The 24,439-nt window shown below is 44.0% G+C and overlaps 2 protein-coding genes across 2 annotated transcripts in view; both read right to left on the reverse strand.

Annotated features, from left to right (window-relative positions):
* The window catches only part of LOC133748520 (zinc finger protein 773-like), a 47,867-nt gene that overhangs the window by 22,240 nt on the left and 1,188 nt on the right, over positions 1 to 24,439 (reverse strand). The gene's annotated exons all lie outside the window — the stretch shown is intronic.
* Positions 12,940 to 14,283, reverse strand: LOC133748522 (vomeronasal type-1 receptor 1-like). Its single transcript, XM_062177370.1, has one exon. It carries the CDS (start codon positions 14,033 to 14,035, stop codon positions 13,097 to 13,099), a length of 939 nt encoding a protein of 312 aa, XP_062033354.1. The 5' UTR covers positions 14,036 to 14,283; the 3' UTR covers positions 12,940 to 13,096.

Here is a 24,439-nt window from a genome sequence, read left to right on the forward strand (position 1 = left end):
CATTAATGCTGTTCTGTTCAATGAGACTGCACAGAGGTGGCAGTCTTGTACGCTTATAATGGAGCTGAACATTTCCTATCATTTAATGACACTGTAAAAGTTATAAAGTTGAAGTGTAATATGCTACTCTTGTGTTTGTGGTCATGTTGGTATAAATGAACCTGTTGTGCTGTATAAAAGTATAGCACATACAATTATGCACAGTACATGTACTTGGTTAAAAAAACTATTTTACTAATTTATTTGCTATACCATATATATATATTTTTTTTTTGACAGGCAGAGTTGGACAGTGAGAGAGACAGAGAGAAAGGTCTTCCTTCCGTTGGTTCACCCCCTAAATGGCCGCTGTGGCCAGCGCACTGTGCCAATCTGAATCCAGGAGCCAGGGCCACAGCAGAGAGCTGGACTGGAAGAGGAGCAACCGGGACAGAATCTGGCACCCTGACCAGGACTAGAACCCGGGGTGCCGGCGCCACAGGCGGAGGATTAGCCTAGTGAGCCATGGCGCCAGCCTTGCTATACCATATTTTTATTATTATTTTAGAGCATACTACTTATAAAGAAAGTTAAACGTAAAACAGGATGCCATGTTGTGCTGGCAGCAGCCTCCTACAGCTCATGTTTACAGAGCATCTTTATTGCTTCAAGGGGCCACACGAAGTGACTGATCTATACCACCTGGGTTTGTGTGAGCACATTCTGGGATGTTTGCAAATTGATGACATCATCTGACAGCATATTTCTTAGAGTGTAACACCATCATTATGGGATGCATGGCATATGCATATATTTTCTCCACAGTGACTTTTGATGGTTTGTGTCTTTTGAAGGAGTATATTTTATTTAAGTGCATTTTTTTCTAAATATTCACATATTATTACTTTACTACTTGTGGAATCTATAGTGATGCCACTCTTGTTCCTGATACCAGTAATGTTTATACTTATACAGTATTTCCCTTTTTTAAAAAGGTTTATTTATTTATTTGAAAGGCAGAGTCACGGAGAGGGAGAGACAGAGATCTTCCATCTGCTGATTCACTCTCCAAATGGCAGCTGCAGCCAGGGCTGGGCCAGTCCAAAGCCAGGAGCCAAGAACACCATCTAACTCCCATATGGGTGGCAGAGGCCCATGCACTTGAGTAATCATCCAGTGCTTTCCCAGGTGCGCTAGCAGGGAGTGGGGTTAAAAGTCAAGCAGGTTGGTCTTGAACTCACACTCAGATATGAGATGCCAGAATTTCAAGCAGTGGCTTAACCCAATGCACCACAACACCAGCAACGGTATTTCTCTGTTTGGCTAGAAATTTACCAAACGTAAGGATCTTCCTAAAGCAGTCTTATTGTCTGTTTTGTTGGCTGTTTTTTCCCCCATTTTGACCTTTACGACTACATTCTGCTTTTGTTGGATTTGTTGTCTTCTTTTGCTACTTTTTAACATAGATGCTGAGGTTCCTTACTTAAAACCTTTGTTTTTTTCCCTAAGGATAGCCCTCTGCACAAATACAAGTACTTAATGCTAAAATTCGTCTAAGAACTGTTTTAGTTGCCACCCACAAAATTTGATAGGTTGTATTTTCATCTTAAGTTTAAATCTTTTCTAATCTCCTTTTTAGTTTTTCCTTTTATACACAGCCCTTTTTTAAGAAGGGTATTTTAGTTCCAGATATTTGCAAATTTTCCTTATCTTTCTGGTAATTTCTAATTTAATTTCACTTAGAGGAAGCACTTTGTGAATTATTTACATTCCTTGAGACTTGCTTTATTGCCCAGAATACAGGCTGTCTTGTTAGGTGGTGTGTGTCAACTCAGAATTAGTGTATATTATATTCTTGTTTGGTAAAGTATTCTACAAGTGTCAGCTAGTCAAGGTGGTTGATAATATTGTCTAAGCTTTCTATATTCTTACTGATATTCTGTTTTTGTTTTGGCTCTGTCCATTATTTGAAAGGGATTATTGACATCTTTGAATATAAAAGCAGACTTACTGATTTCTCTGTACAATTCTATCAGGTTTTGCTTTGTATATTTTGAAGCCTTTTTTATTAGGTGAATAAACACTTCCTATTATGTCTTCCTAATGAGTTGGATTCTAAATATGACACCGGTACTCTTGATTTTCTTTCTGTTTCATGGAAGCAATATGACTTTTGGGGAGATTTGATCCCAACCATTTTTAGAATGTGCTATTAAATTTGAGGCTAATTCCTCACCCAGGACCAAGATACAGCGATTTTGTTTCTCTACATGATGCTTCATTAATTATGAAAGTTTTCCACTCAAACTGGTTAGCAAGAACTATTCTTATCTCTGTATGAGCCTTGAAAAGTATTCCACCAAATCCTATACACAGTTATCTCCCCATCTCCTGGTGGGTTCCTCCAAGCATAAACAGATTAGTACATAGATAAATCCTCAAGGACAGCCCTCTGCACGCTGACAAAGTTCCTCTCTGGTACTCTGCTCCACAGACTTAACCACCTTGACAAACCCAGACTCACAGCTCTGCCTCCCTAACTCAGATACTGCACTTGGGGCTCTCTGTTTTTACATGAGGGCCTGGAAGTTTTATTTTCACAGGCACCTTAGACAGGCATGTGTCTCACATCATTTGTTTGCTCTTTCTTATTAAATATTGCTTTCTACCTAATGCCCAACATATTGATAATCAGTTCTATATGCTTTTTAGTGTTTCTTTTTTATTTTTTGGATCCATACAGAAGATCAATATACCTCCAAAATATATACCTTGAATAAATCAGTAGAACTTATATACTTCTGGCCATCCCAGAAAAAAAGAGAAATCACATATTACAAATATGAGCAAGGAAAGATAATGAAATATTAGATAACTAAAACATATAATGGCTGACTGATTATTTTAAAAATTTATTCTTAACGGGGGCTGGTGCTGTGGTGTAGCAGGTAAAGCATCCCATACTGGTGCTGGTTCGAGTCCTGGCTACTCCACTTCTGATCCAGCTCTCTGCTATGTCCTGGGAAAGCAGTAGAAGATGGCCCAAGTCCTTGGGCCCTGCACCCATGTGGGAGACCTGGAAGAAGCTACTGACTCCTGGCTTCAGATTGGCACAGCTCCAGCCATTGTGGCCATCTGAGGAGTGAACCAGTGGATGGAAGATCTGTCTCTCTGCATTTGCCTCTCCGTAACTCTGCCTTTCAAGTAAATAAACAGTTTTAAAAACTTATTCTTAATAAATTGAAATTTGAAAAAAATTCACTGAAAGATACCAACTGGCCAGGTTCAGTCAATAAGAAACAGAATAGAAGAAGCCTTTCCACTATAAACTTCAAGTCAAGATGGCCTCATTAAAGAATCCTACCAGTTATTAAATGAAGAAGTAATTAGTATTCTATTAAACTCTGCCAAAAACTAAAACAATGATAAAACTTGAAGTCTTAGATAAGACAGTTCATGGGGGTTGGCACTGTGGCGTAGAGGGTAGCGCTGCTGTGCCAGTATCCCATATGTGCACTGGTTCTAGTCCCAGCTGCTTCACTTCTGATCCCGCTCTCTGCTATGGTCTGGGAAAGCAGTAGAAAATGGCCCAAGTCCTTGGGCCCCTGCATCCACGTGGGAGACCCGGAAGAAGCTCCTGGCTCCTGGCTTTGGTTCGGCACAGCTCTGGCCATCGTGGCCATGTGGGGAGTGAACCACTGGATGGAAGACCCCCCTGCCTCTCTCTCTCTCTGCCTCTCCTTCTTTATCTGTGTAACTCTTGACTTTCAAGTAAATAAGTAAATCTTTAAAAAAAAAAATGACAGTTCATGATGGACTCACAGAAAGATTCAGAATGAGGGCTGCTAAACCAGAAAGACACAAGCATGTGATTAGAGGATTCAAACTTTAAGCCAGACCAAACACTGAGGGGAGACAGGCTAGTGATGGAGTTCAGTCCTATGGATACGCTTGAATCAACCATGGCTACAAAATAAGGCCCTCGTCCAAACTCTGGATATTGAGGCTTGGTGGAGCATCCTGGCTGCCGAACACATGGATATACCAGGAGGGTGACATGGGCTGACTCCATGGGGAGCCAGCGTGCAAGTCCATACTATGCTCCCCCAGACCTTGCCCTATATACTTTCCACCTTGCTGTTCCTAAGTTTTATCCTTTGGAGCAAAACTGGAATAATAAGCATGGATGGCAATTTTGGTGAGTTCTATAATAATACCAGACTGGATAACTGAAAAAGAAAGGAAACGTCTCACAGTTATGAGGCTAGAAGGTCCTCGAGCTACTGACATGTGGTGAGGACCTTCATGCTGCCGCATAGCAAGGTGGAGGACATTACGTGGGGCAGACAATGGGAGCATGACGGCCCAGGTCACTCTTCCTCTTGAGTAAAACTGGAAACCCATCGTCAGGGTCCACTCTAATGACCTCACTTAACTCTACTTAACTCTTAAAGAGCTCACCTCCAAATACCATCAACTTATCAATCCGGGCACCACATTTCCAACACATACACTTTGGGGGATGTACTGAAACCACAGCACCCGTGGGGACTGATGCTTACTCTGGGTAATTGCTGTCAAAGATTTGGAGTCAAACCTCAAAGAGATCTCCTGACAGCTATTAAAAACCTGAAGCTTGGGGCCAGTGCTGTGTCATAGCAGGTAAAGCCACCACCTGAGTGCTGGCATCCCATATGGGTGCCGGTTCAAGTCCTGGCTGCTCCACTTCCTATCCAGCTCTCTGCTCTGGTCTGGGAAAGCAGAAGATGACCAAGTCCTTGGGCCACTGCACTGGCATGGGAGACCTGGAAGAAGCTCCTGGCTCCTGGCTTTGGATTGGCACAGTTCCAGCCGTTGTGGCCAACTGGGGAGTGAACCAGCAGATGGAAGACTTCTCTCTCATCCCATATCTCTCTCTCTCTCTACCTCTCCTTCTCTCTCTGTGTAACTCTTTCAAGTAAATAAAATCTTTAAAAAAAAAAAAAAAACAAAACAAAACAACAACAAAAAAAAAACCTGGAGCTGGAGCCAGCACTGTAGCATAGTGGGTAAAGCTGCCACCTGCAGTACTGGCATCCCATATGGGTGCTAGTTCAAGTCCTGCCTGTTCCTCATCCAATCCAGCTCTCTGCTATGGTCTGGGAAAGCAGTAGAAGATGGCCCAAGTCCTTGAGCACCTGCACCTGCACCTGCGTGGGAGACCTGGAAGAAGCTCCTGGTTTCAGATCAGCACAGCTCCGGCAGATATGGCCAACTGGGGAGTCAATCAGCAGATGGAAGACCTCTTTCTCTCTCTGCCACTCTGTAATACTGCCTTTCAAATAAATAAATAAATCTTAAAAACACTTTGAAGCTAATTGTAAGAATTCAGCTTGAATTTTGGTCATAACCACCATCTTGCCCTTTAGGAAACCAATGGTCAGCCCAAGGCTCATGAGATAGTCACTAAGATAACCTGCCAGGACTGTTTCCCCTGGCCAGACCCTGGGATGTCCCTTATCTAATGACTGGAATACAAATATTTATTGAGAAAATCCTAGTGTGCTTAAGTTAGCTGCAGGCTACCTTTGTCTAGCTTAAAATATGAAGTCGTCACCATGGAGTGGTTGTGTGAAGACCTGCATGTCTGACAAAGGCCTGAGACCATGCTCTTCTCCAAATAAACATACTCTGCATATCCTGAATTTGTCTGCCTCCTTGATTGGTCTCTCTGTATCTTTCACAATCAGCAGCTCGCTGCTGTATACCAAGATTTCCTGAAACACTGACTTTATACTAAGTGATGAAATCTGAATGCCTTTCCCCTAATATCAGGAAGAAGGCAGAGCTGTCCACTGTCACAGCTTGTATATAACACTACACTGAAAGTCCATGCAAGTGATATTTAAAAAAAGAAGAAATCATGTACAGATTGCAAAGGAAGACCCAAGATGGTCACTATTCAGATGACAGTTTTCTATTTGGAAAACTCCTGGTTATCTACTTTAAAAAGACAATAGGGGCTGGTGTAGCACAGCAGGTTAAGCCACTACCTGCAATGCCAGCATCCCATTTGGACACTGGTTCGAGTCCTGGCTGCTCCACATCCAATTCGGCTCCTTGATAATACACCTAGCAAAGCAACAGAAATGGGCCCAAATGCTTGGGCCCCTGCATCCACATGGGAGACCAGGATTATGCTCCTGGTTCCTGTCTTCGGTCTGGTCCAGCCTCAGGTGTTCTGGCCATTTGGGGAGGATGGAAGGTAATATCTCTCGCTTTGTCCCTCTTTCCCTGTAACTCTACCTATCACATGAATAAAACTTTAGAAAAACTGAAAATTAAACTCAACAGTCATCTAGCAAAAAATATGCCCCATTTTCCGTTATTAGAATATTCCATTGGGACTAGAAGTAAAGGAAAAACATTCTCACTCTGCTCATACTCAGTATCCTACTGAAATTTCTACCTATTGCAATAAGGCAAGAAAATTTAAAGCTACTAGAAATGAACAAAACAAATTTGCCTGCCTCTCCTTACTACCTTATACTTCTTCAAATGTTATCCTCACCATGACTTTTACCATAGATGAACAATCTCACTACACATTCAACTTCTGGTTTTATAGAAATCAGTGTATTCATTTCATTTAAGTAAATCTTAAAGAATTTGGTTTCTGGATAATATGTTAAGTGTATGTTTATGTTGATAAAACACTGCCAAGGGTCTGGCACTGTGGTGTAGCGGGTAAAGCCACCGCCTGCAGTGCTGGCATCCTATATAGGCACTGGTTCAAGTCCCAGATGCTCCACTTCCGATCAGCTCCCTGCTAGGGCTGGGAAAGCAGTGGAAGATGGTCCAAGTCCTTGGGCCCCTGCACGCGCATGGGAAACCAGAAAGAAGCTCCTGGCTCCTGGCTTCTCACCAGCCCAGCTCCAGCCGTTGCAGCCATCTGGGGAGTGAACCAGTGGATGGAAGACCTCTCTTTCTCTCTACCTCTCTTTAACTCATCCTTTCAAATAAGTTAATTAACCTTAAAAAAAAAAAAGACACTGCCAAATTGTTTTCCAGGGGATGGCACTGTAGCGTAGCAGGTAAAGCTGCTGCTTGCAGTGCTGACATCCAATATGGGCGCTGGTTTGTGTCCTGGCTGCTCCACTTCTGATCCAGCTCTCTGCTAATGCACCTGGGAAAGCAGCAGCAGATGGCCCAAGTCCTTGGGCCCCTGCACCCACATGGGGGACCCAGAAGTTCCTGGCTCCTGGTTTCAGACAGGCCCAGCTCTGGCTGTTGCAGCCATTTAGGGAGTGAACCAGCAGATGAAAGACTCCCTCTCTCTCTTTTGCCTTACTGTAACTCTGTCTTTCCAATAAATAAATCATAAAAAAAAAAAGTTTAAAGAAATTGCTTTCCACAATAGCTGATTTGTTTTTCCATCTCAACAATCCTGACCAATATTTTTTATGGTCAGGCATTTAAATTAGGGGTGAGTATTGTGGTACAGTGTGTTGAGCTGTCTCTGGGAGGCAGCTCCCTGATCCAGCTCCCTGCTAATGTGCCTGAGAGACAGTAGGTGATGGCTCAAGTAGTTGAGTCTCTGCCACCAACATGGGTAAACATAGATGGATTTCCTGGCTCCAGACATCAGCCTAGCCCAGCCTTAGCTCTTGTGGGCATTTGGGGAGTGATCCAGAAGATGGAAAGTATCAATCTCAATCTCTTTCTGCCTTTCAAATACATGAATAAACATTTTAAAAAGATTTTATTTATTTATTTGAGAGGCAGAGTTACAGAGAGAGGGAGAGACAGAGAGAGGTATTCCATCTGCTGGTTCACTCCCCAAATGGTACCAATGGCCAGAGCTGAGCTGATCCAAAGCCAGGAGCCAGGAGCTTCTTCAAGGGCTCCCATGCGGGTGCAGGGCCCAAACACTTGGGCTATCTTTCTACTGCTTTCCCAGGCCATAAGCAGAGAGCTGGACCAGAAGAAGAGCAGCTGGGACATGAACTGGCCCTAAATGGGATGCCAGTGCCGCAGGCACAGGCTTAGCCTACTATGCCACAGCGCTGGCTCTGATTAAACATTTTTAAGAAATAAATCATATCCACCGTAATTGGTATGAAGTAATATCTCACTGTAGTTCTAATTTGTATTTGCATTTTCCTCTGGACTAATGATGTTGGGGAATACTGCATATGCTTTATGCCATGGATGCATCTTAATGTAAATACTTGTTCAGTTCACTTATGCATTTTTAATGAGTTATTTGATTTTAGCTTTGAATTTTAAGTTTTTAAAAAATACAAGTCTTTACTTACATGTAATGTGCAAATATTTTCCCTGTTTTATTTCATTCTTTCATTCGGAGTCTTTTTGCGAAGCACAAGGTCTTAATTTTGAGAAAAAACGATTTATCTATTTTTCTCCTGCAGTCTTGTACTGTGTCTAACAAATACAAGTTATTTGCTTAATGAGAGTCACAAAGATTTTACTCCTGGGGTTTTTTTGTTTGTCTGTTTTGGTGTTTTATGGTTTTAGGCTGTATATTTAAGACAATGCCCTGTGTTGAGTTGACTTTTCTGCATAGCATTGACTGAAACATAGGAAAAAGGATGGCTCCAAGATAGAAAATGGCTAAATCATTTTTTAAAAAAAACTAAAAACTTTATGGTGTTATTCACAGAGATCAAAGACTAAAGTAGGATTAGGTTTGGGGTTAGCCTTGTTTGGGTACATTAAGATATGTATCAGAGAAGCAAAATTGGAGTTCAGGTGAAATTTTGGAAATTTGATTCTGGAGCTCAAAAAGATTCTTGGAAATACTGACCAATTTTATTAAAAATTATTGGGGGAATAAAGGACATAAAGATGCAGAGTTGCCCATTAGACTTAGCATTGAGCATGCAACGTTCAAAGGGATAGATGGAAGGGATTGGTGCGGCAGGGCAGTGAGGGTGGGGTGGAAGTGTGAAATTACAAAGATCTCGAAGTTTGGCTGGTGCCGTGGCTCAACAGGCTAATCCTCCGCCTAGTGGCACCGGCACACAGGGTTCTAGTCCCTGTCGGGGTGCCAGATTCTGTCCCGGTTGCCCCTCTTCCAGGCCAGCTCTCTGCTGTGGCCAGGGAGTGCAGTGGAGAATGGCCCAAGTGGTTGGGTCCTGCACCCCATGGGAGACCAGGATAAGCAACTGGCTCCTGCCTTCAGAACAGCGCAGTGCGCCGGCCGCAGTGCGCCGGCCGCAGCGCGCCAGCTGCGGCGGCCATTGGAGGGTGAACCAACGGCAAAAGGAAGACCTTTCTCTCTGTCTCTCTCACTGTCCACTCTGCCTGTCAAAAAGTAAAAAAAAAAAATCTCGAAGTAGAACATAGGTAGGCAAAAGGGATAGAAGAGATTTTTCCTGGGGCCGGCGCCATGGCACAAGAGGTTAATCCTCCACCTGTGGCGCTGGCATCCCATATGGGTGCCGGTTTGAGTCCCAGCTGCTCCTCTTCTGATACAGCTCTCTGTTATGGCCTGGAAAAGGAGTAGAAGATGGCCCAAGTCCTTGGGCCCCTTCACTCACGTGGGAGACCCTGAAGAGACTCCTGGACCCTGGCTTTGGACCAGCTCATCTCCGGCCACTGCATCCATCTTGGGAGTGAACCAGCAGATGAAGACCTCTCTCTCTCTCTCTGCCTCGGCCTCTGTAACTCTGCCTTTCAAATAAATAAATATTATTTTAATTTAAAAAAAAAAAAGAAAAGAAAATGGGGTGGAAACATTTGCAGCCCCATTTGTCATCCTGTTACCGAGGAAATACTGGAATTTTGTCATATTCCATTTGCTGAAGAAAATATGAAATGAGTTTATATGAACTGGAGAGAACTGTGGAAGAGGAAAGGCTCACTTGTGAATGAAAATGGCCAGCAATTATGGGAGTATAAGCGTGTCCACTGGAAGTCTGTTGGCACGTATTTTTCAATTAATACTTTAATTGTTTGAGCAGTTTCAGCTCTACAGCAAAACTGAGGGTAAGCTATCGATGAGTCCCATGTTATTCCTCTCCCCACAAATGCACAGCTTTCCCCTGGTATCAACATAGCATGATTTAACACTTTCACATATAACATTCAGAAAAATGCATACATCATAGTTGTGCATTTCAGTGAATTTCCCTTAGGTCAAGGCATCTCTGAAACCAGGCCCAAATCAAGGAAAGCAAAGTGTCAGCTTACCAGTGTGTTGTGGGCCATCCCCTCAACCAATAACCAATCAGTCTAATTTCTAACATTTATGATTTCTAGCTTTCTGCTTTCTAATATAGTCTTGCCCCATTTTTCACTTCATACTCATTTTGAATATGATAGCAGCAATTTCTTTCTTTTTTTTTAAATCATTGATTGGGATGAAGAGTTACAGAGAAAGAGATAGAGAAACCCACTACCTGATAGTTCACTCCCTAAATGCCTACAATGGCCAGGGCTGACCAGGCCAAAACCAGGAGCCAGGAACTTCTTCCAGGTCTCCCACAGGGGTGGCAGGGCCCACCCATTTGGCCCATCTTTTGCTGCTTTCCCAGGTGCCATTAGCAGGGAGCTGAATCAGAAGTGGAGCAGCCAAGACTGGGAGCAGTGCTCATACGGGATGCCGTGTTGTAGGCAGAGCTTAACCAGCTCTGACAACACCTCAGCTGCAGCTGCTTTTACTTCCTTTCTTCCTTTTTCCCCTCTTCCTATTCTTTTCTCCTCCTCCTCCTATTTGTTCACCCTGCCTCCTTTCTCCTCCCCTCTCTAAATCCTTATTTTTCTTTTTCTTTGTCTTCCTTCTCCTTGCTGTTCCACTCTCCTGATATCTCTCCAACTAATGTAGAGTATATGGCTACATGTGCCGTATGTGCCCTTGCAATATGTATCTGATACAAGGTGACACAAGGATTTAGAGAAGCAGTCTAATTTGAGGGGCAGAAATAAATTCTTCACAAGGCTCTATCTCTCTTCAAGTTCAGGGCTTACTCGTATAAGTCGGCTTCCTTGGGTTCTTCAATGGACTTAATTTCTGTGGATGAGATAACACAGATATTCCAATTTCAAGACACAGGAGAACAAAAACACTGAATTTACATATAAAAGAGGTACATAAGATTTGTGAATGTTTAATCACATAACATCCAGTTGCACCTTGGATTAGACCATTATTCTAAATTTACCCAGATTCCACCCTCACAACACCGGTACATGTCCACATTCTGTATTGGCCTATGGCTGGGAACCTCAGTGAACTTTCATGGCCCATTCAGAGCAGTCATAAGCTCAGAACACCATTTTCAAATTTGCTGCGCTGACTTACAGGTCCAGCAAGAAATCCTTTTAAGTTTTACTCTAAAATGGCATGAAGTGTAGGACAGAGTCAGCTGACTCACTGGCTGCCTCAGGGTCGTGCCCTGACTCCTCTGCCCAGCAAAGGACCCATGGAGCTGAACAACAGCAGTGCGCATGGCAACCGACACAGCACACAAACTGCTGGAAGGGCCACACCCAACAGAATTCGGAGACACCGTGCCACTATGCAGTTTCAATGTCTGCAGTTTATTTTTATGTTCAGCTACAACATGCCAATAAAATACTACAGGTATAGCAAGGGCAAAATCAACATAAATGATGACAACTAATTTTATTATTTATTTATTTATTTATTTATTTATAAGGATTATTGATGTGAAAGGCAGAGCTACAGAGAAAGAAGGAGAACTGAAGGGAGAGAAGTGGGGAGGGGGGAGAAGGGAGGGTGTGGGGAATCCCACATGAGTCCCAAAAATAGAGTCACAGATCACCACTTACCTGACCAGCAGAAGGAGGTGAACTGTGGAAACTCCCCAGAGAATTCTAGAGTCAAAAACTACCACTATCCGCAAAGTGAAAGTAAAGAAAAATGGAGTCACTCATGTCAAGCCAGAGACTGATGACATCACTTATGCTGATGCTTGCCAAGGATGCTCCTCATCAGACTGAACAGACATCCCTCGGCGTCTGATAATGTGTGCTATGGACGATAACCTCGAGTTCCCTTCCTACTTGCACAATGATTGGACACATCGCAAGAATGAGCTGGAAACACCTGGTCTTAAACAACAGGTGGGTGGCACCACAGGAAACTCTAAGAGGAACACAACTGATTGGTGACACTGGGACCCCTACTGGAGACTCCCCCTTCAGAGTGGCAAGGATAAAAGGAGAACCTTTTGCACTGCCCTCCAACCTCTCCAGGATCATGGCCCGGTGTGTGAACCTCTGGATCTCCACACAACTGGAGCTAAAGGGGCAGCCCATTACTCTGTGAGGAACAGGTAATGGCACAAGCCAACAACGGATCAATGTCCCAGTGCATGACTGTTGCAGCCATTTGAGGAGTGAATCAGCAGATAGAAGACCTCTCTCTCTCTCTTTGTGTGTGTGTGTATGTGTGTGTCTCCCTATGTCTCTCTCTATAACTCTGCCTCTCAAATAAATAAATCTTTAAAAAAATATTTATGGTATTACTATTAAAACACATTCATCATTTAATTAAACATTTTCAAAATAATTTTTATAAGGATTTACATTTTTAGTCACTGATTTATCTCTGCTTGTAAGTTTTCTCAAGAAGTTTAGGTTTTGTAGCCCTGAACTTTCAAGCAGAGCACTCATCATGTTCCCTTCCAGTTTCACATCCTTGCAATCTCTGCATATCTCTCAGGATTATCCTCTGTGCCATGAGACTGCACACATATTTCTAACTTAAAGTCTTTCCAGGCAACTTGTGCAATGTAAGGAGCACCTGAATAAAACCATGCTTCACAATATTTGTTAAGATCATCTGTGATTATTCATAGTACAAAATACAAGAATTCCCTTAAATCTTTAAACAAACAAAAAAAATCTTCCTGTCATTACTCTATTTTGAAATTTCCAGAAATTCATCGGTGTAGAAACTAACATGGTTGGATTGCATGTTCACTGCCTCAGAGTACACACAGTGTTGATTTTCAGGCCTGTTTGTAAGATCCCTGTGGACAGGGACAGTACTACCCATGCTTGCTTTGACATTATAAATCACTAGCACTTAAGAGTCCCTGAATATTAGCAATTGTTGAAATCAGTAACTGAATTCCAGAGAATAGACTCATGACACAGCAACCAGATTAGGAAAACTTGTTCTCCTTGGCAAGCAGGCAGAGCAGAACTGATGTACACGGGTATCACTGATGATGAGCACAAAAGGAGCGAATGCCACAAAACATGATGACACAAGCACAGAGCTGTTCACCATCCACTGGCCAGGGTTTGCCACTAAAGTCATCCAAACGGTCATGATGGTGTAGACTGAGTAAAAAGAGAAAAACGAGCTCACCAGGATCATGACGGTCCACGTGGCCCTGGCCTCGGGGGAGGGTCTAGAAGAGTGTCTGTGGCTATGGATGTGCTGGACCTGCTTCTTGTGTCTGTGTAAGACAAAGACCACAGTACCACTAGCCCAGAGCATGAAGGCCAAACTCATAAAATCAGGGGAAAAATATATGACTGTGTACACTGAGCTGTTCTCCGGCATTGTCCAGGAACAGTATGCAGAGCTATTTCCCTCCCGGCGGCTTCTGCTATCCAGTGGACCATTCACTATTACAAGAATACATGTGCTTAGCAGGAGATGTGGGATCCAGCAGAGGAAACAGCAGAAGCCAATGAACTTCAGGGATCTGAATCTGAATGCCATCCACTTGCATACACTGGAGTCAATCTTAATGGCCTGGAATCCATTGAGGAGGCAGATAGTGCTGAAGGAAACCCCCGTGGCTAGCCTGTGACTATAAAACACAAGTTTACATCCAGTGTCATCCAGGAAATATTTCAATCCAAAAGCTGCCATTGTTTGAGGTATTCCTTTGGAGAAAAGGACCAAAGAATTGGCTAAGGTCAGCTGGTTGAGAATCAGGTCTGTGGGTCTCAACTTGTGACCAGTGAGCAAGGTGAAATTATAAAAACAAAGAAGGAAGAGATTCCCCAAGATCCCAACTGCAGTTTGAACAAAGAAGACAATCCCTATTTCCAACTTTCCAGAAGCCATTGCTTCCAAACCTAGGAGATGCTAACTTTAATTGCAGTCAGAGAAGTCAGTAGAGATAAAAGGAAAAAAAAAAAGTCTTTCCATCACTGGAGACAGTTTTCAGCGTTGGTTCTTATCTGAATTATATTTTCTCACTTTAACCAGGAATTAAAATTTTGTGCTTAAGAGCTGGTGCTGTAGCGAGTAAACTTCCATCTGAAGCACCAGCATCCCATATTGAGACCTGGCTACTCCACTTCCAATCCAGCTCTCTGCTATGGCCTAGGAAAACAGTGGAAGATGGCCCAAGTCCTTGGCTCCTCCACGCACATGGGAGACTTGAAAGAAGCTCCTGGCTTCGGATCAGCCCAGCTCTGATCAGCCTGTTGCGACCATTTGGGGAGTGAGCCAGCGGATAGAAGATCTCTCTCTCTCTCTCTCTCTCTCCGGCTCTTGCCTCTGCCTCTCTGTAACTCTGCCTTCCAAATAAATAAATAAATTTTAAAAAGAAAAAGAACAGAAACAGTCTTTAGAAAAAAAGATTTTGTGCTTATCTGTGCAAAAACAACTCAAGGAGATCTGCACTGGAAACAGCTTGAGTACTCTGCGGGAAAGCCGCCAAGTGAATGCGGGTGCAGCGGCGTTACAGCTCTCTACAGCTCAGCATAGACACAGACGCCTGTGTCCGACTCAGGAAACCACAATCACACTAATTTGGAAGATGAGTGTTTCAATGTGGTTGATATATTAGGAAACACAAGAAGCATAAAGGAAAAAGTGTATGTATGTTCATATGGGATATTATTCATAACAAAGAGTAGAAAGCTGCATTTAGTGGAACCAGTTTGGAGGAATACGCACACAGCCACAAGGTCTCTACAACTGACCTCAGTTCACTGTGTCTTGGAACCCACATCACTGACAGGTGGTGTTACAACTCTGTCTCATTTTATGTACGTCGTCTTCCACCACTTCACAATGACATATGAGCCGTAACTATGACTCCCACTCCACAACAAACTTCCAGCCTTTTTAAGGATACCCCAGAAGCCCCCGCTTATTTTCAGGGGAAACATAATTTAATTACCAAAGGAATAGTGATTCCACAGACTTGAAGCTCAACTTGTTTGTTAAAAATAAGATACTGGAGCAGGTATTTAGCCCAGCAGTTAAGATGCCTGCATCTTGCTCTGGAGTACCTGGGTTTACAACTTACAGACATGCTGTTAAGGACTGCATTTACTACCATACGCCCCAGCATAAAATAGAACAAAATGCACTAAACACACACCAGAGAGTATCACATAGATATGAAACTTTATTCATTATCTTACTACTCTCACATTCCTATGCCCTAAAGCCTTTAGCATGGATGTTACTGGGACGTTGTGCATAATACGATAGTCTTAATGATCTGCAATTATTTTGAAATTTACTGCATATGGGTAAAGTGATCATCTTTCCATTTGATTATTGTTTACAAGTGATTTCTAATTCCAGCCTCAGAAGGCTGTTTTTTTTTTTAAAGAAGAAAATATTCTTGAATTTCCAGAGGTAAATTCTAAGAATCTGTAGTTATCTGAAAAATAGATGCTACTTACAAAGTGTGGAGTTGTCTGTGGACAGTGGGTGTCAGGACAGAATCTGTGCAGGTGTGGAGAGTGAGTCCCTGTACCTGAGATAAAGGTTTGGGATTCTATGATCTCATCTGCTTTCTCGAAAGTGATTATCACTTCACCTGCAATTGTAGTTACAATGAGTGCACAGGGACTTGAGATTAACTCTGAGATAGTGTGTGAATGATGCAAGTTCCCAAAACCTATTAAAAGTGAATAATGAAGATATACAAAGGAGGGGCAGAAAAACACCAGGGGAAACTTACTTTTGATACAAATAAATAGAATCCCAGTAGAAGATGAGCAGATCTAGACACAGATCTAATATCCGGAGAAGGAAACTGAAGAACCTACCTAGCCAAGGGTTTTTTTTTTTTTTTTTTTTTTTTTTGTGAATTCAAAAGTCTGTTCCAAATTATGATTCTTTTCTTTTTATAAAGATTTATTTGTTTATTTGAAAGTCAGAGTTACACAGAGAGAGGAGAGGCAGAAAGAAAGAAAGAGAGAGAGAGAGAGAGAGAGAGGTCCTCCATCAGCTGGTTCACTCCCCAATTGGCTGCAACAGCCAGAGCTGCACCAATCCGAAGCCAGGAGCCAGGAGCTTCTTCTGGGTCTCCCACACGGGTGCAGGGGCCCAAGGACTTGGGCCATCTTCTACTGCTTCCCCAGACCATAGCAGAGAGTGGGATCGGAAGTGGAGCAGCCAGGTCTTGAACCGGTGCCCATATGGGATGTTAACCTGCTGCGCCACACTGCCGGCCCCCCCAAATTATGATCCTTTTCTATTCCAGAGAGCATTGAGGGTAGTGAAACAAGAGAGAATAAGTCAGCAGAGTTAGAAAGAGTTATCTATAATGGTGTAAATTAACTTTAAGTCTGTATTGTCATATTTGTTAGGTATTTCAATAAATGTTTTTATATAACCTACATATTTCAGGCACATCGCAAGATACATGGGATAGATACATCAGTCTATGAAGCATAAAAATTAATCTGTCCTCATATGCTTGGCTATAATGGACTGAAATCAACAATAAGTAATGTATTTACATTACTAAGTAGTCTAATAAACTATAAGCTGCAATGGTAAATAGAGAAGACAAGTAGAATACAGGTGATTAAGTCAAGGACCATGACTGACTGGGCCAGGAAACTGAACATCCATGTTTGGAGTCACAATGAACATATTTGAATAAATATATTAAACAGTTGTGGAAAGAAACTTTTATTTCTTAATTGCAATCCTTTTTATGTGAAATATCTTGCCTTCCAGCACTAAGTAGAAGCTCCAGTATAATAATAAATAAGAGTGCAAAAGGCAATCACCCTCTTAAAATTCACCATGAGTTGTAAGGACAGTACTTTCCATGAGTACTGGCAAGTGTATATGTCATGTAACCACTACTGCAACCATGATCACTTCATACTGTTCCATTGTGCCCTCATCCCCAACTCTAGCAGCTGCTGATCCACATTCCATCATTCTACATCTAGGTCTCTTATATGCTGACTCAGACCATTTGTAAACATTTGTGTCTGACTTTCACTTGGTGTAACACCTTTAACATCTATTCGTGCTGTCACTTATATCAGTAAGTTCAATTTTTCATATCGTTGTGTAGCATTCCATTTTGTGCATGTTTAACCAAAATAAATGTGACCTAAACCAGCTGCATACTTGAATGATAGGTTTGACTCAAAGTGGCTAATGTACATGGCTAACAGTAACCTAGCTTGATGAGCAAAGAAACTGTAACTGAACCTATGAACATACTCTTGTATACAAGCAAGTGAGCCTCAGCCAAACACAGCAGCTGACCCTCCAGCCAATCTGAGGCTGAGTGCTGCGTGGGAGACTCAGAAGCTCTTGGCTCCTGGCTTCAGATTGGCCCAGCTCTGGCTGTGGTAGCCATTTCAGGAGTGAACTAACAGATGAAAGACCTATCTGTCTGTCTCTCCCTCTGTCTGCCCATTACTCTCTCAAATAAATAAATACAATATTTAAAAAACAAACAAAAAAAGCAGATTGAGGGGGTTGTGGGGACATTTGACCTGACAGCTGGTAGCAATCCTTCAGCTTGTTAGTCTCTAGATCAAACAGCAAGGGATTTTCATTCCCTGGAGAGGCAGGGACAATGCCGGCTCCAGTATCAAGCGGACATAGAAAACAGACCTTCCTCCCTCCAGCTCCTCTAAAGAGTAAGGGAAGAAAATCTGAGGGTGGAAGTGATACGCGATAGGCAGGGAGTCACTGAGGGACAAGGGAGCTGGGAGGTCTCCAGCAGTCTCTGCGCCTTGGTCCTGAAGTGCGAGAACTCTAGCGCCTCCCACGCCCAGTCAACGCCCTCACTTTCCCGTGAGGCATCTAGCACTCCTACGCCATGAACTCACCATGAAAAATGTGCACTTACTGAGCTCCACACAGAAATGCTGGGAAACCTTCCTAAAGATCACGTGCACCCAACGTGTATATTCAGTTAGGACCCTAGCCTCTATCCAATAAAGAGGGCAACTATATTGGGGTGCAGCACATTTCTCTCCCTGTGGGGCTGCCCATAGTCACTTCTGAGTGTGCACTCTCTCTTTAATCTCCTTAAATAAATCCTGCTCCCATCTTTGCACTTCAAATTCTCTCATGCAGAGATGAGAACTTTGGAATAAATACAGCTGGGGACCTCCTTCCCCCCAACAATAACAAAGCAGTCTAATGGGTCCCTTTATGTAACAGTGAGTACTCCAGACTCTGAATCCAGTGATACACACTGTGGCACCTTGCTGGCTGGTAGAGACGGATGCTTCTGCAATGGGCAGTAGTAATGACATAACTCTGGCAAAAACTCCAGGCAAGTCTAAAAGTACAACATACATCCCAGATTCTCACATACTATAGTTTGTTCCTCAAAGTTTCATGACCCCAAATATGGCAGCTTTGATAGTGAATTCTTTAAAACATGGGATGGGGACCATTTAGTTGCATCTTGGATGCAACTTATAGCCATCCGGGGTAAACAAAGTCATTAAAACAACATATCTATCTGACACCTTCCTGGAACATCTCTTACAAACATTATTATTATTTTTTTAACTCAAGGTGTATTTTGATTAGCTACAAGCCACTTCGTTCTATACAACCCTTCTGTCCTGCCTCATGGTAGAGATATACATGTAACCCAAGACAATGCCTCTGTCTATAAGCCACCCCAGTAAATTACACACTATGCAATCATGGATTTGTTCCCTCCCCACCCACCCCCCTTTTTTTTTTGTCTCAAAGCACCTGCTGCTTTTGGCAGCCAGTTTTCAAGTATTGGGTTTTTTATAAAATATGGAATTAATACACATATACCTGATACCTACCACGAATCTCCCTGGTGTGAATTTTTGCATGTATGAAGTTCAATTAATTTCTGGCCGAGCTCTCCCTCACAAAGGCTCATCTCCAAAGCTTTGTTCTGTTGACTTACTATGCTGAACAAGCAAAGGGCACATTGCCTGCACTGCTAAGGTCTTTCCCCAGTGTGAACTTAAGTGCTAAATTAGGTTACAAAAATGATGAAGACTTTACAAACATCAACTGAAGTCACAACATACTCCTGCATGTGGAGTGTCTTAGAAATTCTAAATGGGGCTGGCACTGTTGCATAGTAGGTAAAGCCACTGCCTGCAGCACTGTCATCTCACATGGGTGCAGCTTTGGGTCCCAGATGCTCCATTTCCAATCCAGCTCCCTGCTAGTGGCCTGGGAAAGTAGCAGAGGATGGCCCAAGTGCATGGGCACCTGTACCCATGTGGAAGACCTGGAAGAAGCTCCTGGCTCCTGATCAGCCCAGCTCTGGCCACTGCAGCCATTTGGGGAGTGAACCAGCAGATGGAAGACCTCTCTGTCTCTCTGTCTGTAACTCTGCCTGGCAAATAAATAAATATTAAAAAAAAAAGAACCCATGCATACACAACCAACTTCTTTAAAAAAAAGAAATTCACACATTGACTACACTCATAATAAGGTATTTCTCCAATGTAAACTCTGATGTTTAATGAATGTGGTGTTGTCCTGACTCCCTACATTTACTGCACTCATAAGGTATGTCTCCAAGATGGATTTTCTGGTGCTGAAACACACAGAACTTTCTTTAAAAAAAAAAAAAAAGAAAGAAAAAGGTTTATTTCATTTGAAAGGTAAAGTGACAAGGGAAGGAAGAATGCAGAGAGGGAGATTGATCTTCCACCCTCTAGTCCATTCTCCAAAATGGCTGCAACAGCTGGGGTTGAGCCTGGCCAAGACAGGATCCAGGAATTCCACCAAGGTTCCCATGTGGGTGAGAGACTCAAAATACTCAAAGCCATCATCTTCTGCTTTCAAGATACATTACCAGAGAGGTGATCAGAAGCAGAGAGGCCAGAACAGAAACCAAGACTCAGTATGGGATGTGGGTGCCCTAAGTGAGAGCTCTGCCACACCTGCCCCTGGACGGGACTTTCTAACAAAGCACTTCTCATATTCAATGCTTACCTAACACCCTGGGCTAGTATGAATTCTCAGGTGACCAATAAGGCTACGTCTCTCTCTGTGTAAAGAATTCTGCACTTTATTGGGCATTCATAATCCTTCTGTCCAGTTTGGATTTTCTGGTGAACAAGATGTGACCTTCCAGCAAAGGTTCTCACATTCTTTGCACACATAAAAGACCTTTCTAGAGTGCTGATTTTTCAACAAATCTATGTTTGTACCGAATGCTGAAGGTTTTCCCACCTTCGCTGTACTTTTAATCATGTTCCCCACTTTGAAAGGCCTCTGCACACTTGGTGTTCCTGTGCAGCTCCAACCTCTGTGAAGGGATGGTCATGGCAGGTCTGCGCTGGCAGTAAAGTTAAAGTCCTTCTCATCTTACCAGACTGTGGAGGTCCTCTCTGCCACGTGAACTCTGTGGTTTGTCACCAAAGAATGCCTTCTGGACACTGCCTCGCTCCTTTGGGACTTCTGGTAGTTGTGAAGATTTGTCCAATGCACGTATAGCTCTTCATCAGAATGTGTTCCATGGGGCTAGACCACACGTAGAATGTCTTTCAAGAGTAGGCACATGGGGTCGGCACTGTGGCATAGCAGGAAAAGCCACCACCTGCAGTGTCGGCATCCTATATGGGCACCAGTTTGAGTCCTAGCTGCTCCACTTCTGACAAGCTCTCTGCTGTAGCCTTGGGAAAGCAGTAGAGGATGGCCCAAGTCCTTGGACCCTTACACCCATGTGGGAGACCCTGAAGAAGCTCCTGGCTCCTGGCTTTGGATCAGCACAGCTCCGGCTGTTGCAGCCACTTGGGGAGTAAACCAGTGAAGAACCAAAGTGACTCCATTTTAAAACAGTAAAAAAAGCAGCCTCCGTTTCCCATAGCAGACCCGAGTCCTTGTAAAAGCAGGCAGACATTCCGGAGATGTCAAAGTTCACCAGGGACAGCTATCTCGGTAGACCAAGGACAGCACAGTAGAGATTGCAGAACAAAGTAACTCCCTGTGCCCAGAGCTCCCGTGCTGTAAGCCCCCACTGTAACTCCCTGTACCCAGAGCTTCCATGCTGTATGTAACTCTTTTCCTGCTGATGTAGCCCTTTTTTCCTTTAAAAACTCTCCCAATCAAAGACCGGGGCCTCACTCCTTCCTCCACTGTGCCGGTTGGTTGGATGGGGTCCCTGTCACAGCTTGTACTCCTGAATAAACCTTGCTTTTGCAGTTCGGTGTGATCGACTCTCTGGGGGTCTCTGCGGGGATCTAACGATCTGGGCACAGCATATTTTTTGGTGCCCAACACCAGCAGTTGGAAGACCTTTCTCTCTGTCTCTCTGCCTCTCTGCAAGTCTGCCTTTCAAAGAAATAAATAAATCTTTAAAAATAAATTTAAAAAGGCCGGCGCCGTGGCTTAACAGGCTAATCCTCCGCCTTGCGGCGCTGGCACACTGGGTTCTAGTCCCAGTTGGGGCGCCGGATTCTATCCCGGTCGGCCCTCTTCCAGGCCAGCTCTCTGCTATGGCCCGGGAAGGCAGTGGAGGATGGCCCAAGTGCTTGGGCCCTGCACCCGCATGGGAGACCAGGAGAAGCACCTGGCTCCTGGCTTCGGATCAGCGAGATGTGCCGGCCGCAGCAGCCATTGGAGGGTGAACCAACGGCAAAAAGGAAGACCTTTCTCTCTGCCTCTCTCTCTCTCTCTCTCACTATCCACTCTGCCTGTCAAAAAAATAAATTAATTAATTAATTAATTAATTAAAAAAAAAGAGTAGGCACATGTCTCAGAGGGCTTGGTGTTCCGGGTGATCACACGTGGCTCTGGAGTTGAGACCTGTGACCCTTGCATAGAGAAGCACTGCTCAGAAGGTACTTCTCATCTTTGTTTCTAAACCAACAGCCCATTAGCACAGAGATGCCCATGAAGTACATGTTGACTTACTAAGGGGAGGCAGCCCCAGCATAAATCAGACGAGAACATACTGCACAGGATGTCAGAGAAGCAGTGGGGACTAAGTCAGTGAGAGGAGGACTTGCTAAAGCAGCACTTGGCCTGGTAAGCTGCAAGGAGTGGGTCGTGGTTTAAAATACACTCTACTGCTTCAGGACGTAGCTGCTGGGGACTGGTGAAGACTATGTAGAAGGCTGTATCCACACCCAGAGATAACTGATTGTGATAGAACAGATGGTATCCAAGGACAACTGAAGAACACTGGTAGATCTTGGAACATTTCAAGTATAGATTCTATGAGGGAAGGACCTCACAAAGGGAAAAATGAAAGGGAGTATGTGAGAGATCAAGGCGAGACAGCTAGGGTCAAAAGGGAGCGAGGAATGCAAGTCAGTAGAGATGAAAATGGGAAAGGAAGAAGTAAAGAGGATCCACTGGTCCTACATCAAACAATGGTGGGCACAGTAGAGGTTCTCAGTGTGACTTGAACCCAGCTCTGAATCAGACCCATTCTTAGCTCCCAGGCACAACAGCTATGTTCCTCTGAACTCTTCCTACCATTTGTGGAAAAATGTCCACCATGTCAGGAATCCAGGGCCCTACAAGTACTCAAAGTGAGCTACTGTGTGAGACCAGGAAGAAGCCTCTCTCTTTCTCAACTGGAGACAGGGAAAGAGCACAGACAGTACGTTCCCAGAGAAATCCATCCCACATCTTAAAATTAAAGGAACTTCAGGTGAAGGTCTTGTAGAAAACCTACAGTGGTCCCACAAGATGTGAGCCAGGAAGAGCTCCCAAATTATCAGAACAGGCAGCCACTAGGACGAATCATCAAGAGGAAGAGGAGAGAGGGCTGGTGTTGTGGTACAGTAGGTTAACCCACTGTTTGCAATGCTGGCATCCTATCCTGGAGTGCCGCTTCAATCCTGGCTGCTCCGCTTCTGAGCCAGCTCCCTGCTAACATGCCTGGGAAAGCAGCAGAGGATGAACCACGTGTGTGGGCCCCTGTACAAGAACTGTCTCCAAAACAAATAAACTTGGGATCATCCTTTCCCCTTAAGTCCCTGGGGCATTCACTCACACTTCCTCCTGCTTGCACACCACTCTGATGGCAACCCCTTCACACTTCTAACCCCTTCATGCTCACAACTCCACTCACTCTCTCAGCCCACCCCACAGGCATTTCTTTGTGGCCTCCAATATGCCTCTATGAAAAGGAACACAGGCAGTCTATGCCAGATTCAAGCAGAATCCTAATCTGTCCCTGTCTTTCCCAAGATGTCAAAGTATGCTACCGTCTGGGGAATCCCAAAGCCCTGTTTTGAGGATGTCCTCATCCAGCCCTGTTTCTTGCTTTAACCTCAGCCACCCAAATTTATGTGGGAACCTCACAATTTTCTTCGTAGAGGAAATACGGCCACAATCAAAGACAAAGAAGAGCGACCCCTCCTCCCAACACAGACCTGGAAAAGCGGCTGCCCCCAGTTAACTAGTGAAGCAGCTGCCACTGGGATCTTGTCTAGGGAGGGAAGACGTCCTAAGTTCTGCTTCTGTGAACTCCAGTCATAAATCTGTCCTAATAAATCTGCCCCTGGTAGCTCTTTTACAAACATACTGGCCCCACTGACCACTGGAGTGTGGTCCTAGGTCACGTAGGCTGCAGTTTAAACCCAGCAATGCTGTAACAGCTAAGGTGTGATGCTGATGAACCTATAAATACTGTAAGACACTTGGGATTGTTGCTCAGTTCTCAGGAGATGATTCCAGCTGAGCCCACTGGTGGTAATAAAGTGCTTGGATCCTCCACTGTCTCTGGTGCCTGTTTGATGGAGGGAGTTCTCCCGTCCCAGGTTTCTGTAACTTCCTAACCTCCAGTGAACTCCACATATTGACAAGCTCCCGCCTTCTGTATTGCACATGATGTCCCATAATCACAACCTACTATCTTCTCCTAAACCTAATCCAAAGTTCAGCTGCACTCAGTTCCATGTCCTCACTACCATTCGAGGCCTAGCAAAACTCCTAGCTGCTCCTATTTTCCCTCAAAGTAGTCTAACAGCCCAAATCAAAGAGCCCAGGCCCATGGAAACCTGGCGTGCAGAGAGGGAGAAAGCCCACTCAGAGCTAACTGCCGTCTGACCATGTGGTGCCCACGCCTTGGCACCCTGCTCACGTCCACTTTCCTCTTGAAAGCACTTACACTTCGCCAGCCTCCCCCTCACGAGCACACCTCCCCCCATAGACATGCTGCTTCTCCGTCTGTCTTTGGGATGGCCACCACCACTGCCCCGGTGCCCTACTGTGAGAACCAGTCCTCAGCCACCTCCTTCCCTTTCTCGGCCTCCTAACACCATCATCATCAAACTG

This window comes from Lepus europaeus, chromosome 19, assembly GCF_033115175.1.
Source record: "Lepus europaeus isolate LE1 chromosome 19, mLepTim1.pri, whole genome shotgun sequence".
In the NCBI taxonomy this organism is placed as follows: Eukaryota; Metazoa; Chordata; class Mammalia; order Lagomorpha; family Leporidae; genus Lepus; species Lepus europaeus.